Below are 13,128 nucleotides of genomic sequence, written 5' to 3'. Positions count from 1 at the left end.
GAAGAGCCCAGGCAGTGCTGAGCACAGCGATTTCAGGCGCTTCTAGGCAATAGCTGCCTTGCAGTGTAGGGTTTGGTTGGGAAGTTGGGACGCTAAGGCTGTGCAAGCTGCATGGGCACTGCCACCAACGGCGCCCGCTGAAACCCACCCTCCAGGTGTTTGCTTTTATCCGTGAGGAAGACTCGAAGTCCACCTGAACACAGCCAGGGTGGGTTGGGAGTTGGGGGAGGGCCCAGGGGGAGGTGCAGGGAGTCGCAGGGAGGGGCTTTGCTCCGAGGGGAGGAGTCCTACCAGTGTGAGAGCCGTCACTTCCTGCTGAAAACTGGAAGGAGGTAATTTCTTTTTTCCCCGCTTTTCACATTTCTTAGGTCTACTTGTCCCTCAGGTAGACTCTGATCAACACACTTGTCATCACAGACCTTCTGTTCAGGACTGAGGAGAAGGTGCTGTGAGCACAAAAGGGACATGTTGTATAAGGAAGTTTGCCTTCATACAACACACCATACAGCCAAACTTACGTTGAAATCTCCTCCAGGCTCCCAGGCTTCCTACCCAGAGGTTCCAGGCCCCATCCACCCTCACTGCTGTAGGCTGCTAGCTTGGAGAACAGGAGATGGCAGCCCCTTTCCTCTGACAGCCATGCAACGCCCACCCACACCAGGGCTGCTTCCCTCAGGCTGGGCGGGGCAGCAGAGCATCCCTGTTCAGGAGGGCCAGGCGCTGAGGCCTCGTCACACTCACAACTCCCTCACATTCCACCATTGCCTCAGGCAGTGCCTCCTTCACCTGAGGCCGTGGCCCATGTGACATGGAGTTGCTTGGCTTTGTGGCAGTGAGGAGGACAGACCCTATCTGTGCAGCAGCCCCACGGGGGTGTGATTGGGGCGTGTGCCACTGCAAACTTACAAATTACTGGACATCAGAGACCTCAGTGTTGCATACAAAGGGTCTGAACTAGTGGCTGGCCAGCTTCACGGCCCATCAGCGCTGCCAGGGCGGGGCCCAGACAGTGGGCGGGTGTCCTCCAGTGACAGATCCTGTGGGATCTTGAAAAGTGGGCCTGCCTTAGAGACCCCTGGGGTCTGCATTTCTAATGAGGTGATGGTGGTGCTCCTGCCGCCCCAACCACACCTTGAGTAGATGAATAAAGTGCCCTTCTCATCTGCAGGCACCAAGGGGTATATTTGTTTTGTTTGGGGAGAGTAGGACGGGAAAGGAAAGTTTGAAGAGAGCAGAAGAAAAGGAAAGGAGAGAGAAAGAGGAGGGCGGAGGTGCTGGAAGAGGCAGCAACGCACCTGACCCTCTGCCGGGCGGTCTTCCCTGGCATTTTCCAGCCACCTCCGAAGGCCTCCACAGTTGACCTCAGATCAGGTCGGCATATTTGGGCAAGACTAAAAATGAAGAAAGTGGAGAACGGCGTTGTAATTGGAATGATTTTTTTTTTTTGACTCTTCAAAACAGGTGTTGACGGCTTACCTGGAGACATGGGGCCTCCGGGGACTCCAGGTCGCCCGGGATTTAATGGCTTACCTGGAAACCCAGGTGTGCAGGGCCAGAAGGTGAGTGCCAGGCATTCCCTCCATGACCCTTCTCCCCCATCCTTGTTATGAGTTGGACAGAAAAAACGCAGGTTATGAACCTCCCAGGACGTGTTGGGCCAGCAGATTTTGGTTTTTGGTGAAATAGCATAGAATAGAAAGTATCAGAGAATGTAGCACATGGAAGTAAGTATTTTGAAGGGAAACACTTGTTTTGATTTTATGAAACATTTGTTTCGATTTTATGAAATTTTATGACAGACATTTGCTTGCCTGTGTAAGCTGGAACTCAGGGTAAAATATGTTTCTTAAAATATGAGAAGTAGATGAATGCTGTTTGAAATTTACTGTCCTGAAAGAAAGCATAGTCACCCAGGATGGTTTCTCAGCCTCAGCACAACTGGCATTCTGGGTTCAATAGCTCTTTTCTGTGGGGGCCACCCTGTGCCTTTATAGGGCTTTTGGCAGGAGCAACCCTCCCTCCACCCATGGGTCACCAAAAGAGCATCCCCCTTCCACCCAGTCACAACTGAAAATATCTTCAGACATTGGCAAATGTCACTAGGGCGACCAGATTGCCCCGGCTTCAGAACTGTTGGTACAGGGTGAAGTCAGGATTCTCCTTGCCCTCAAATATTCTGCTACCAACTTGCCTATACTTGAAATTCTGCTCAGCAAATGTGAGTGACTACCGCTTAGATCCTTTCCTGTCCTGATTGTAAGGAACCGATGTGGAATTGCCAGAAGGCATTGGTACCTAACAGGAGAAAGCGCCAACAGCCATCGATAAACGTTGCCAGTGAGGGACCCAGGTGGGGCCTGCTCCCTGTCCCTCAGGAGAGGGCAGGTGGGCACCACAGGGGCCGTGCCTCTGGGATCCCAGGGGGATTTCTTCCCAAGAAATACCTGACAGCAGGGTGCCCTCCTCTGGTGGCTGAGGCTGAAGAGAAACCTCTGGACCTTTGTCTTTGTACAACCCGCCACCAGCTTCCACTGATAACCTACGTTGCATTTGAACATTTAGTCAACCGCGGCAGCTTGCGGACCATCTTAAACTTAGTGCAAGACTCAGGAGTTAGTAAATGCCTAATGGAATGGGAACGAAAGATTTAATTTGTGATTAAAAATGCCATGCTTTTTCAAGAATGCCCTTGAGGGAGTTCGTTCCATTTTGAAAATTTCCTTCTGGGACGAGTAGGGAAGTTACCACTGCCCATTAATGTCCAAATCCTCCCTCTCTGGAAATGTCATTTGCAGACAGGGGACACCGGTGGAGCGCTGTGATTTCATGGCCACCTGCTTGCTTTGGAGCCTTACATCTATGCCCAAATCCAGGCTGTTTCCAAGGCACCCTCAGCCTTTATTTTAATCATCTGTATCTATCAAAGCCCAGTGACTCATGCCATAGTTTAAAATGCTTAATTTACTGTGAAACCTTCATTAAACCAAAAAACTAAATAGCTGGTGTCCATGCTAGCCCTGGAACCTTGCCATCTCTTAGGAAGAACTCCCTTAACTACTCACAAATCATATTTGGTATTTTACCGGTTACTTAGGGCCAGCGCTTTGTCACAGGCACCAGGCTGCAGAGTTGAGGGGACAAGCTCAGGTCAGAAGACTTGAGAAGAATGTCATTTATCCGTGGGGAGCCTTGCTTTGCCTCCTTTGTAAAATGAAAACAATAAAAGTTACCCACCTATGGGGCTTGTGGTGAGAATGAAAAGCTGTAATAGGTGTGAGGAAACTTTGCAAATGCTTGAAAAGCGTTGAGCAGATCATATTCTTACTAAATGCATTGGCAGTATCTGTTAAGTCTTCACTTATGCTATTGGTTTGATAGAAATATTGACTTTGCAAATCAATTTGCTTCTCTGTGCTTTGGGGATTTTCAGGGAGAGCCTGGAATTGGTCTGCCGGGACTCAAAGGTTTGCCAGGTCTTCCAGGCATTCCTGGCACACCTGGGGAGAAGGGGAGCATTGGGGTACCAGGCGTTCCTGGAGAACACGGAGTGATCGGACCCCCTGGGCTTCAGGGGATCAGAGGTAACTTCTTGCAGATCAGTCTGGATGGTTTTGAGGACGGGATGTGCTTATTTTTGCATTCCCAGAGCCCCTACCGAGTATATTTGATATGTATTTGTTGAATGAACGATGCAAATCCTAGAGGCCTAGAGCTCGTGGCTTTTCATTGCTGGGGCCATTCGTGTGTGTGGGTGTCCTAGGCCGGGAAACGTGCCACTGCTCCTGTGCAGCTTATTCTCAATTTTTCTTCTCCAGGTGAACCGGGACCTCCTGGATTGCCAGGCTCCGTGGGGTCTCCAGGAGTTCCAGGAATAGGCCCCCCTGGAGCTAGGGGTCCCCCCGGAGGACAAGGACCACCGGGGTTGTCAGGTGAGTGACATGCTTCTAGAATTATTCGTTCCCAAAAGCATGCTTTTCTGAAGCATGGGGGATGAGGCTGGGGTCCCTATGAAGGGAAGCTTAGCACAATGTATGAGATAAAAAGAGAAAAAAATAAAACTCGAGTTTGTGAAAATAGGTTTGATTGTTTGCTTAAATGTAGTTCCGGATTTTTTTCCCACCCACTGAGATTATGTGCCAAACAAAGAGACCTTTCCTTTATTGTATACTCAATCACGTTTTACATTTTAATCTAACTGATGTCTCTATATTATCGTTCCATAGGAGGGTTAATTAGTGGTGGATAATTTAAACCAATTGAGTCCATGTCTAGAACCTAGCTTTGCCTTTGATCATAATAATCATAGAATTAAGGTGGTGCATGGAAATTAGAGCAAAACTAGCCCTAGTCCTAAATACTGCAACAAGGCAGTGGTGGTGCTTAGGGTGGCATTGCTGACTCTCAATGACAGGAAAGGGGGGTGCTTTTCTTTTAGAACAAGAGCCATTTGATTATCCTGATGACCCCAAATACCAACACCTAACAGATGATCCATTCAAGCTCCCAGTGTGGGCATGTTCACAGGCTTTCTGCAGAAAGTCATAGTTAAACAGAGCACTGTACATTGTAGATCATTCTGTAAATTCTGCTAAAAGTTATTTGCGTTTCACCCAACTGCAGGCCCTCCTGGAATAAAAGGAGAGAAGGGTTTCCCCGGATTCCCTGGACTGGACATGCCGGGCCCTAAAGGAGATAAAGGGGCTCAAGGACTTCCTGGCATAACGGGACAGTCAGGGCTCCCTGGCCTTCCTGGACAGCAGGGGGCTCCTGGGATTCCTGGGTTTCCAGGTAAGAAGTAACTTCTGCCTGGATCCATCATGAGGACATGGGCCTCACCTTATTCTTTTTATGATGCTTAGCATTTACTGTCAGCATTCAGAGCAAGGAAATGTTCACAGTCCTTTCCTTTGGCCACAGGTTCCAAGGGAGAAATGGGCGTCATGGGGACCCCCGGGCAGCCAGGCTCACCAGGACCAGCGGGTGCTCCGGGATTACCGGGTGAAAAAGGTAGGGGAGCTGATAACCCTAGAAGCTCATCTTGTGTCTATTTCTCGATGCCACTTGGGAAATTCCCAAGTTGTCATAGATCGTATATCACTTTAAGACGCCCACGAAAGAAGTTAAGAACATCAAGCAGAAGGCTGGGAGACCCCCTTCTTCCAGTAGGATTCCCGGTGCTCAGTGCACGTGGGGTTGAAACTGTGCTCTGCCAAGCAAATCAGAAAGAAGTTGGGCTTTCCTTCTTGTCACAGATGAGATTCTTCTTGTGAGAAATGGTGGAATCTTCAGCCATGCCAAGATACAGGGACCGAGTCCTTAGACTCAGATTAACAACCTGCGCGAGTTTACAAGGCTTCATCTTTATTTCTTATCTTGTTATTTGAAGTTGTTCCAAAATAATGTCTTTTACAAAGAAATACTGTAAATAATGACACATGAAAAGGTCATTTGTTTTGTAGAATGATAAAATTCCTGTTCTATTATTTTGTATAGAACTGAGGGGCACTATGAATAAGAGTGATAAAGATATGTAGGAAGGAGAGAAATGTTAAGTTATCTAAACCTGAAAGCCAAGTCACATGCATTAGAGTTATTAGCGAATAATGAATTGTAGAAAATGGATTTTTACTGCTCATTTACCTGGGGTTGGATTCTTCTGTGTCTCAGACACTGGCCATTAATGCCATTTTGGACAAGTTATTAGTGCTTTGTAGCCTCTTTGCCAGCTGCTCTCCCAGTCAACAAGAACGTGAGCCTTATGAGTACCTCTGCAACACGGACCCAGGCTCACTGGTGCCTTCTCTTTCCTCTGCAGGGGACCATGGCTTTCCGGGCTCCTCAGGACCCAGGGGAGACCCTGGCTTGAAAGGTGATAAGGGGGATGTCGGTCTCCCTGGCAAGCCTGGCTCCATGGATAAGGTGGACATGGGCAGCATGAAGGGCCAGAAGGGAGACCAAGGAGAGAAAGGCAAGTCCAGGAGGCTTCTCATGGCCAAGCTCAGAACCACAATGTGCCTTTCCTGGGTTATCGGGTCCTCCAAAAATAATACCAGACCAACCTGCGTTTCTGCAGCAACTTGCTTGCGAGCAAATGTGGGTCATTGCTATTTTCTTCTCTGATATGTAGGACAAATTGGACCAATTGGTGAGAAGGGATCCCGAGGAGACCCTGGGACCCCAGGAGTGCCTGGAAAGGACGGGCAGGCAGGACAGCCTGGGCAGCCAGGTACGGTGTGGAGCTCCGGTCCCCAGTGTGGCAAGGGCTCGGGATGAGGCCTGTGTTCCCCAGCTCCTTCTGTAGATGTCAACCTGCCAGATTGCTTTCTTTATGGTTCTAGGACCTAAAGGTGATCCAGGTATAAGTGGAACCCCAGGTGCTCCAGGACTTCCGGGACCAAAAGGGTCTGTTGGTGGAATGGGCTTGCCAGGTAAACTGGATTTAGAAGCGGGTTTTCTAGCAGGTGTGCGTGTGGTACTGGTAGGGCATGTCTGCAGAATGAGATCCTCTTCAGCTGAGATGGACAGAATCCAGGCACGTGTGTCTTTCACATGAATTCACATCCCCAGCTCTGAATGGTCTCTGCTCAGGGATGGATGGCATTTGGCTGACAGAATGGCCATCGCTAGGAAAACTCACAATCTAATGGAATAAAACATGGGTTGTATACAGTCAACTTTTGATGATCTCCAGGTGACCATCCCCTTGGCTAGGATCTCCCTAAGAGACGTCAGCTTCTCCGTCCAGGCTTGTCGGCCTGAGTAGCTCATGGCTCCAGAGCCCTCCGTGTTAGTTCAGAAGAATTCTCTGGACTCCTCTGCTCCAATCCCGGACAAGCCTTAATGCTTTGCCATCAATGTCTATTGTAGTGAGAGCAGCCGGGAAGAGGAGGAGAGTGCGGGAAGGGCTGGGTAGTGATGGTCCTCAGAGCTCACTCAGAAAGGGGGAGGGTTCAGATGGGAAGCCCATCTCTCCATCTCCTCCTGAGTCTTGACCAGGTGCTGTTATCACTTTAATTAAAATATAAACATCTAGGTTGCTGGTCATGCCTATGCGTGAATAAGCCTGGCTACCAGCATGCATCACAGAACCGAGTGTGCACAGACTCCTGCCCGCCCACCTCATAGTCTCTGTGATGGCTGGCTAATGAGAGCTGGCTGTATAATAAAGAACATAAGATCCATTTTTATTCTGTTGAGAAAGTGAATATTCTAGGTAGTTAATGTATTTCTTCCCTGTCTTATAACATGACGGTCTTAAAGGATGGGAGAGACATTCCCTAGCGTGGCTGTGATGTGATCTGGGTGACGTGTTCTGGGTCATGAGCCGATTGATACATGAGGGATTTGTATGCTTGTATCTCAATCTTGGCTGGTTGTGGGGGATTCGCGTTCTTGTATCTCATTCTTGGCTGGCTGTGGAGGCACTTTTTCCTTTGTAATACCAGCACTAGCTAAGCCCAAATCAAGCTGCAATTGTTTGTGTTTATAGGAACACCTGGAGAGAAAGGCGTGCCTGGCATCCCTGGCCCACAAGGTTCACCTGGCTTACCTGGAGACAAAGGTGCAAAAGGAGAGAAAGGGCAGGCAGGCCCACCTGGCATAGGCATCCCAGGGCTGCCTGGTGAAAAGGTAACCAGCGCTCTGCATGGAAAGGTCCCCTTCTCCCAGCTCAGTGGAGATGCTGTCCTGTCTGAGAAATGTTCAGTACATATCTCAGCACACTCAGTGAGCCGGAACACACAGGGAGGCCCACAAGGCATCTCAGCAAACTCAGTGAGCCGGAACACACAGGGAGGCCCACAAGGCAGCACAAGCCGCCTCTCCTTCCCCTTGTATTCACTACCTCTCCCCCAAGGAAGAATCTAGAGACTGGTGAGAGGCTAAGGTGGGAGACAGCTGTCACCGGGATAAAACAGAGAGGATGGAGGGCAAAGAGGGGTGGCAAGGAGAAACCAGATGGTTGGCTCTGCTGCGTTTAAGTTTTCCTCTCCATTCAGAAGTAGACTTTGATTCTTTGATAAGAAATCTGGAAATGGAGTTTTGCAATGCAATATTCATTGCACCAAAATGTATACCATTATCTATAACATGCCTACAGATACATGCCCGTGGACAAATGTAAAGTTCATATGCCTGACTTTTGCTTGCAGGGAGATCAAGGGATAGCGGGTTTCCCAGGAAGCCCTGGAGAGAAGGGAGAAAAAGGAAGCATTGGGATCCCAGGAATGCCAGGGTCTCCAGGCCTTAAAGGGTCTCCCGGGAGTGTTGGTTATCCAGGTAGGTGAGGGGGCCTTCTCTTGGACTTGGGGATCTAAGAAATCAAAGAAAAGCCCAAACTTATGGATGTTCTGGTGTTTTGTTTTTTTCTTTAGGAAGCCCTGGGCTGCCTGGAGAAAAAGGTGACAAAGGCCTCCCAGGATTGGATGGCATCCCTGGTGTCAAAGGAGAAGCAGGTAGAGGGCCCTCTTTGGGACACAACCTGGGCACACAGAGAACAGTGGCCGGGGGATGGGAGGCTCCAAGGAGTTCCCATCACAGACGGGGAGCAGGGAGGCCAGCTGTCTTGTCTCCCATTTTCAGATGGGCAAACTGAGTCTAGTGCAGGTTATGGGGTCTTTCTGAGGTCTTGTCACTAGCAGGATCTAGGACCTAAATCTCCAAACTGTTTTTGTAGCTATCATGGAGTTTTTGTCACCAGCTTTTGAGGGTCAGGGTTTGGTGATGTTGCTGAAAGCATGCAGGGTCTTTTCTGAAGAGAAGTCAGAACTGACCTCAGGAGAACCAGGTGTGCTTGGGAGGGAACAGCTCCCTTAAAGGATGTCAGCAAAGGGCCATTTTGTGTGGCAATTAGGGTGCTGTGAGAGGTTATGCGGGTGTCTGATGTGACTTTTCTCTTTGAGGTCTTCCTGGGACGCCTGGCCCCACAGGCCCAGCTGGCCAGAAAGGGGAGCCAGGCAGTGACGGAATCCCGGGGTCAGCAGGAGAGAAGGGTGAACCAGGTATGGCCCAGTGCCCTATTCCCTATCAGAATCAGCAACATCCACTCCCAGAGACCTGCAGACTGCCTATGTTCAGTGAACAAAGCTGGGCACAGAGTGGCCCCTAGACTGCACATCCCTGCAACTACTTAAACACTGATGTGGATGTGTGGAGTAGAGTGGAATGAGAGGAGGGGAAGAAGGGAAGGGGGATTTATTATCCCATAAATACTTAGGGCATCTTCCCCTAAAATAACCTGAGCTCTCAGTGGTGAGTCAGAGACACGTAAAATACCTGCTGTTAGAACACTTTCCGTTTCCCTTGTGGTTGCTATGACAAAACAAAGCAAAGCAAAACAAAACTCTTTTCTTTGCCCAGCATTTCCCCATTTGAGGGGAAATGGTTGGAAATATTGGTTGGCCCCTGAGTCTGCTCCTATCACTGGTGGGCTTTAACTTGGCCATAACTTGGACAAAAGTGCAGATGTGATGATGACAATCACATACACAGTAATACTTGTATTTAATGCAAGAGAGAGATAAACACACCATTCGAAGAAGGTTACCCCTGACTTGGGAGGACACTGGGAGGACCACCAAGAGCTTCCACAGCTATTGGTGCTGGCCTCTTTCTTAAGTTCATTTTTTTCATTCCATAACTTTATATTATATACATTTGTTTTTCTATACAAACAATTCATAAAAATACCTCTGCACTCCTTTCCCCCAATTTGAATCTTCCCTCAAGCCCTTTGCTGACGTTTGCCATCTCCCCAGCATCTGCTGCCCCAAATCTCTTTGGCTCTCCCCACCTCCCTGAGAATAGCAATTAGCGAGTGGTTGTCTGATAATCCCATTTGCTCATCTCCAGATGGCAGCAGGAAACAAATACTCATTTTCACAGATCATTTGTGCTAAATGCCATGATGGTTCTGAGCTGAAAGGTACTTAGGAAAAAGTACTAAATTAGGAAGATCCAGTCAAGGGTATCTTATAAAACTGTAGGAATATCATTTTATTACAAGGGTGCAATTAACTAATATCTATGTACTCCACAAATATACATAGTATTATTGCAGAGTTGATAGTGCTGTGTGTTGTACCTGCAGATGGATTGTTTAAGTAAAGAGAAACATTGCATTTTACCCTCATCTTATAGGTCTACCAGGAAGAGGATTCCCAGGGTTTCCAGGGGCCAAAGGAGACAAAGGTAATCTTTGCTCACTGTGCTCTTCCTTTTCAACCAACTGCTGCTGCCTGATTAGCAGAACAAAGGGCAGTGTCTTCAGAATGAAGCCCCATCCCTGTTGGCCAGGCAGCAACTGGATGGAGGATGGGTGCTGGGCCCAGAGGGCAATGCCTGCAAGACACATGTGGTTCCCTTCTAATTAATGGATCAAAATGGCGTGCAGTGCACTCATGATCAGAATTATCTTTTACTTGGACTAATTTTATAAAAATCCAGCAGAGAGGGGAGACCCCTGTCATTTTTATGCCTAGAAGGTCATCAGAATATTGAAATTCTGACTTTCTAGAACTAGTTATACTTATATGAATGCAGGACAGTATGTAGCACACGCCATGAGACAAAAACATGCCCTGCGCGGCTATGATGTGCCAGTACTAAGTGCAGCTGAGAGTTGGCCAGGAGCTTGGGAAGGCAGTCTCTTCTCAGAGAGCTGAGCATTTCATGGGAAAGCAAAGAGGACACAGAAAATACAAGGCATGTGAGCCACACGACACTGAAGAGAAGCCACAGGTGGCCGCAGCCAGGAGCTCACACACAGCATCCATAGGCGTGCTTATGGCAGGTGGCTGGGCTGGCTGAGTGATCCCACTCAGTGGGAGGGTTCAGAAAGCCCTGGAAGACCTTGGACTTCAGCTGAGAAGGAGCAGGGGCACGGAGGTGCTGTTTCTTCCACCCCCTGGTTCTCCCCGAGACCAGCCCAGAGTGTTTCCTTGGCAGGCGTGTGGTCTGACACTGGGAACCCCTGGGTTGAGAAGGATGGCCTGGTGCCGGGTGGGCTGCCTTGGGAATGGACACTTCCCTCTCCCTTAACTCACAGACTCCCTCAAACACAGAGCCCCTTGCAAATGCACCTGCTCAAGGGGTCACTGTGAGCTGTTCCCGCCCTGCCTTTCCTACCTGCACACTCCTTCCGACATGCTGCACTGCCCTTGCACAAACTCTACACAGCACCTTGCGTTTTCCACTCATTGCTGTGTGAAATAGCAGGGAGAGTCCCCAGGAGAAGAGAATCCCAAATGACCACCTTAGGTCTTGACCCTATTTCATTCCCTTTTCCTTTGTTTTGGAAATAACCTTAGAATTTTGGCATTTTTATTGGTAAGATTTGGATAATATGTTTAAAACTAAACATGGAATTTTTTTTTTCCTACAAGCTGATACTTTTTAATTTTTTAAACCTGCCCTATTGAAGTTTCACTGACAGGTAATAAACTACAAATACTTAAAGTGTACAGTTTGATAAGGCTGACATAGGTCTACACCATGAAAACATCCCCACATTCTAGATAGCAAGCAAAGCCTTCCCCCAAAAGTCTTCTCCGTGGCTTCATAATCCCCCCGTCCTGCCCTCTCCCCGGTCCCCAAGCAACCGTCCATCTGCCTTCTGCTCCTCTAGGTTAGTTTGCATTTTCTGGCAGTTTACAAAAATAAAACCACACACTTTGTAGTCTTTTCAGCCTGACTACTCTCCCATGACATAATTAGTTTGAGATCCAGCCCAGTGGTTGCTCACTTCTTTCTATGGCTGAGTAGTGTCCCACTGTATGGATATAACATGATTGGCTTGTCCAGCCCATTCATGTGCTGATGGAGTGAGGCTTTCGTTTAGCAGTGCAGTTGCTGCAGATGTCTCTAAACACAATTCAGATGCCTTTGCCATAGAACACGTCTTTTAAGAAGTATGGAAATGATAGCCGGGTTCCTAGCATTCTGAGCTCTTTTTCCAGCCAGGCCATGGTCGGATTCTAGTGTGTTACTAAAGAGAAGGAGGGATCGGAGCCCTTGCTGCAGTTTCCCCTGGTGTCCCTGGAAGCCCCCTCTGAGCAGCACCTGCAGGATGAGGCATGCCTCCTCCCATCTCTGCCGTCCACGCTGGAGATTACTCTTCTGCTGCTGTGTTTCCCATCACCTCAAACTGTTTTTCTTGTTTAGGTTCAAAGGGTGAGGTGGGTTTCCCAGGATTAGCCGGGAGCCCAGGAATTCCTGGATCCAAAGGAGAGCAAGGATTCATGGGTCCCCCGGGGCCCCAGGGTCAGCCAGGGTTACCGGGATCCCCAGGCCATGCCACGGAGGGGCCCAAAGGAGACCGCGGACCTCAGGGCCAGCCTGGCCTGCCAGGTAAGGGCATCTCACCAGGCCAGGGCTGGGGACTGGGACAGAATTCACAAAAGGAAATAGTGTAAAAGAAATAGTTAAATTCTCAACTGAGCTTTTTTATTTAGAAGTCTGCAGCATTTATTACAGCTTGAAATTGTGTTTGGCCTCCATCGAGTCAAAGCTTTTCTTGTATCCTTTCTGTCAAGGAATTTAAGTTAATTAGGGAGATGCAAGAAAGGAAATGATTGGACAAGTGTGGACGCATGCCCCATCAGTGGCGTCTGACTTAAACCAGCACAGCACTTGGGCCCACTTGTGGGTTCTGACGAAGACCCCTGTAGGGGTAGCACAGGTGCCCAGGCACCACTCACCACAGGCCATTTTGGACACAGAGACAGTGGCATTTCTATGTCTGTCCTTCCTTCCTTCCTTCCTTCCTTCCTTCCTTCCTTCCTCCCTCCCTTCCTCCCTTCCTCCCTCCTTCCCCCCTTCCCCTCCCCTCCCCTCCCCTCCCTTCCTTCCGCCCTCCCTCCCTTCCTCCCTCCTTCGCCCCTTCTCTCCCTCCCTCCCTTCCTCCCTCCTTCGCCCCTTCCCCTCCCCTTCCCTCCCCTCCCCTCCTCCTTCCCTTCCTTCCTTCCTCCCTCCCTCTCTCCCTCCCTTCCTTACTCCTTACCTTCCTCCCTCCTTCCCCCCTTCCCCTCCCCTTCCCTCCCCTCCTCCCTTCCTCCCTCCCTCCCTTCCTTCCTCCCTCCCTCTCTCCTGTCCTTCCCAGACCTGCCTCAATTTCTGTCTCAAGGGTTCACA

At 49.2% G+C, this 13,128-nt stretch overlaps 1 protein-coding gene across 4 annotated transcripts in view; it reads left to right on the top strand.

Annotated features, from left to right (window-relative positions):
• The window catches only part of COL4A1 (collagen type IV alpha 1 chain), a 155,429-nt gene that overhangs the window by 121,603 nt on the left and 20,698 nt on the right, over nt 1–13,128 (top strand). For all 4 annotated transcript variants that reach the window (XM_058438064.1, XM_032151314.2, XM_032151313.2 and 1 more), the window contains exons 29-42: nt 1,462–1,559; nt 3,431–3,581; nt 3,816–3,929; nt 4,621–4,788; nt 4,918–5,007; nt 5,816–5,968; nt 6,128–6,226; nt 6,339–6,428; nt 7,490–7,629; nt 8,151–8,277; nt 8,373–8,453; nt 8,901–8,999; nt 10,138–10,188; nt 12,160–12,345. In XM_058438064.1, the coding sequence (XP_058294047.1) occupies nt 1,462–1,559; nt 3,431–3,581; nt 3,816–3,929; nt 4,621–4,788; nt 4,918–5,007; nt 5,816–5,968; nt 6,128–6,226; nt 6,339–6,428; nt 7,490–7,629; nt 8,151–8,277; nt 8,373–8,453; nt 8,901–8,999; nt 10,138–10,188; nt 12,160–12,345 (1,647 nt within the window). The remainder of the gene's footprint in view (nt 1–1,461; nt 1,560–3,430; nt 3,582–3,815; nt 3,930–4,620; nt 4,789–4,917; nt 5,008–5,815; nt 5,969–6,127; nt 6,227–6,338; nt 6,429–7,489; nt 7,630–8,150; nt 8,278–8,372; nt 8,454–8,900; nt 9,000–10,137; nt 10,189–12,159; nt 12,346–13,128) is intronic.

The sequence above is a fragment of the Hylobates moloch genome, unplaced genomic scaffold (assembly GCF_009828535.3).
Source record: "Hylobates moloch isolate HMO894 unplaced genomic scaffold, HMol_V3 SCAFFOLD_4, whole genome shotgun sequence".
Lineage (NCBI taxonomy): Eukaryota > Metazoa > Chordata > Mammalia > Primates > Hylobatidae > Hylobates > Hylobates moloch.
This window is presented reverse-complemented; position numbering and strand designations above follow the sequence as displayed.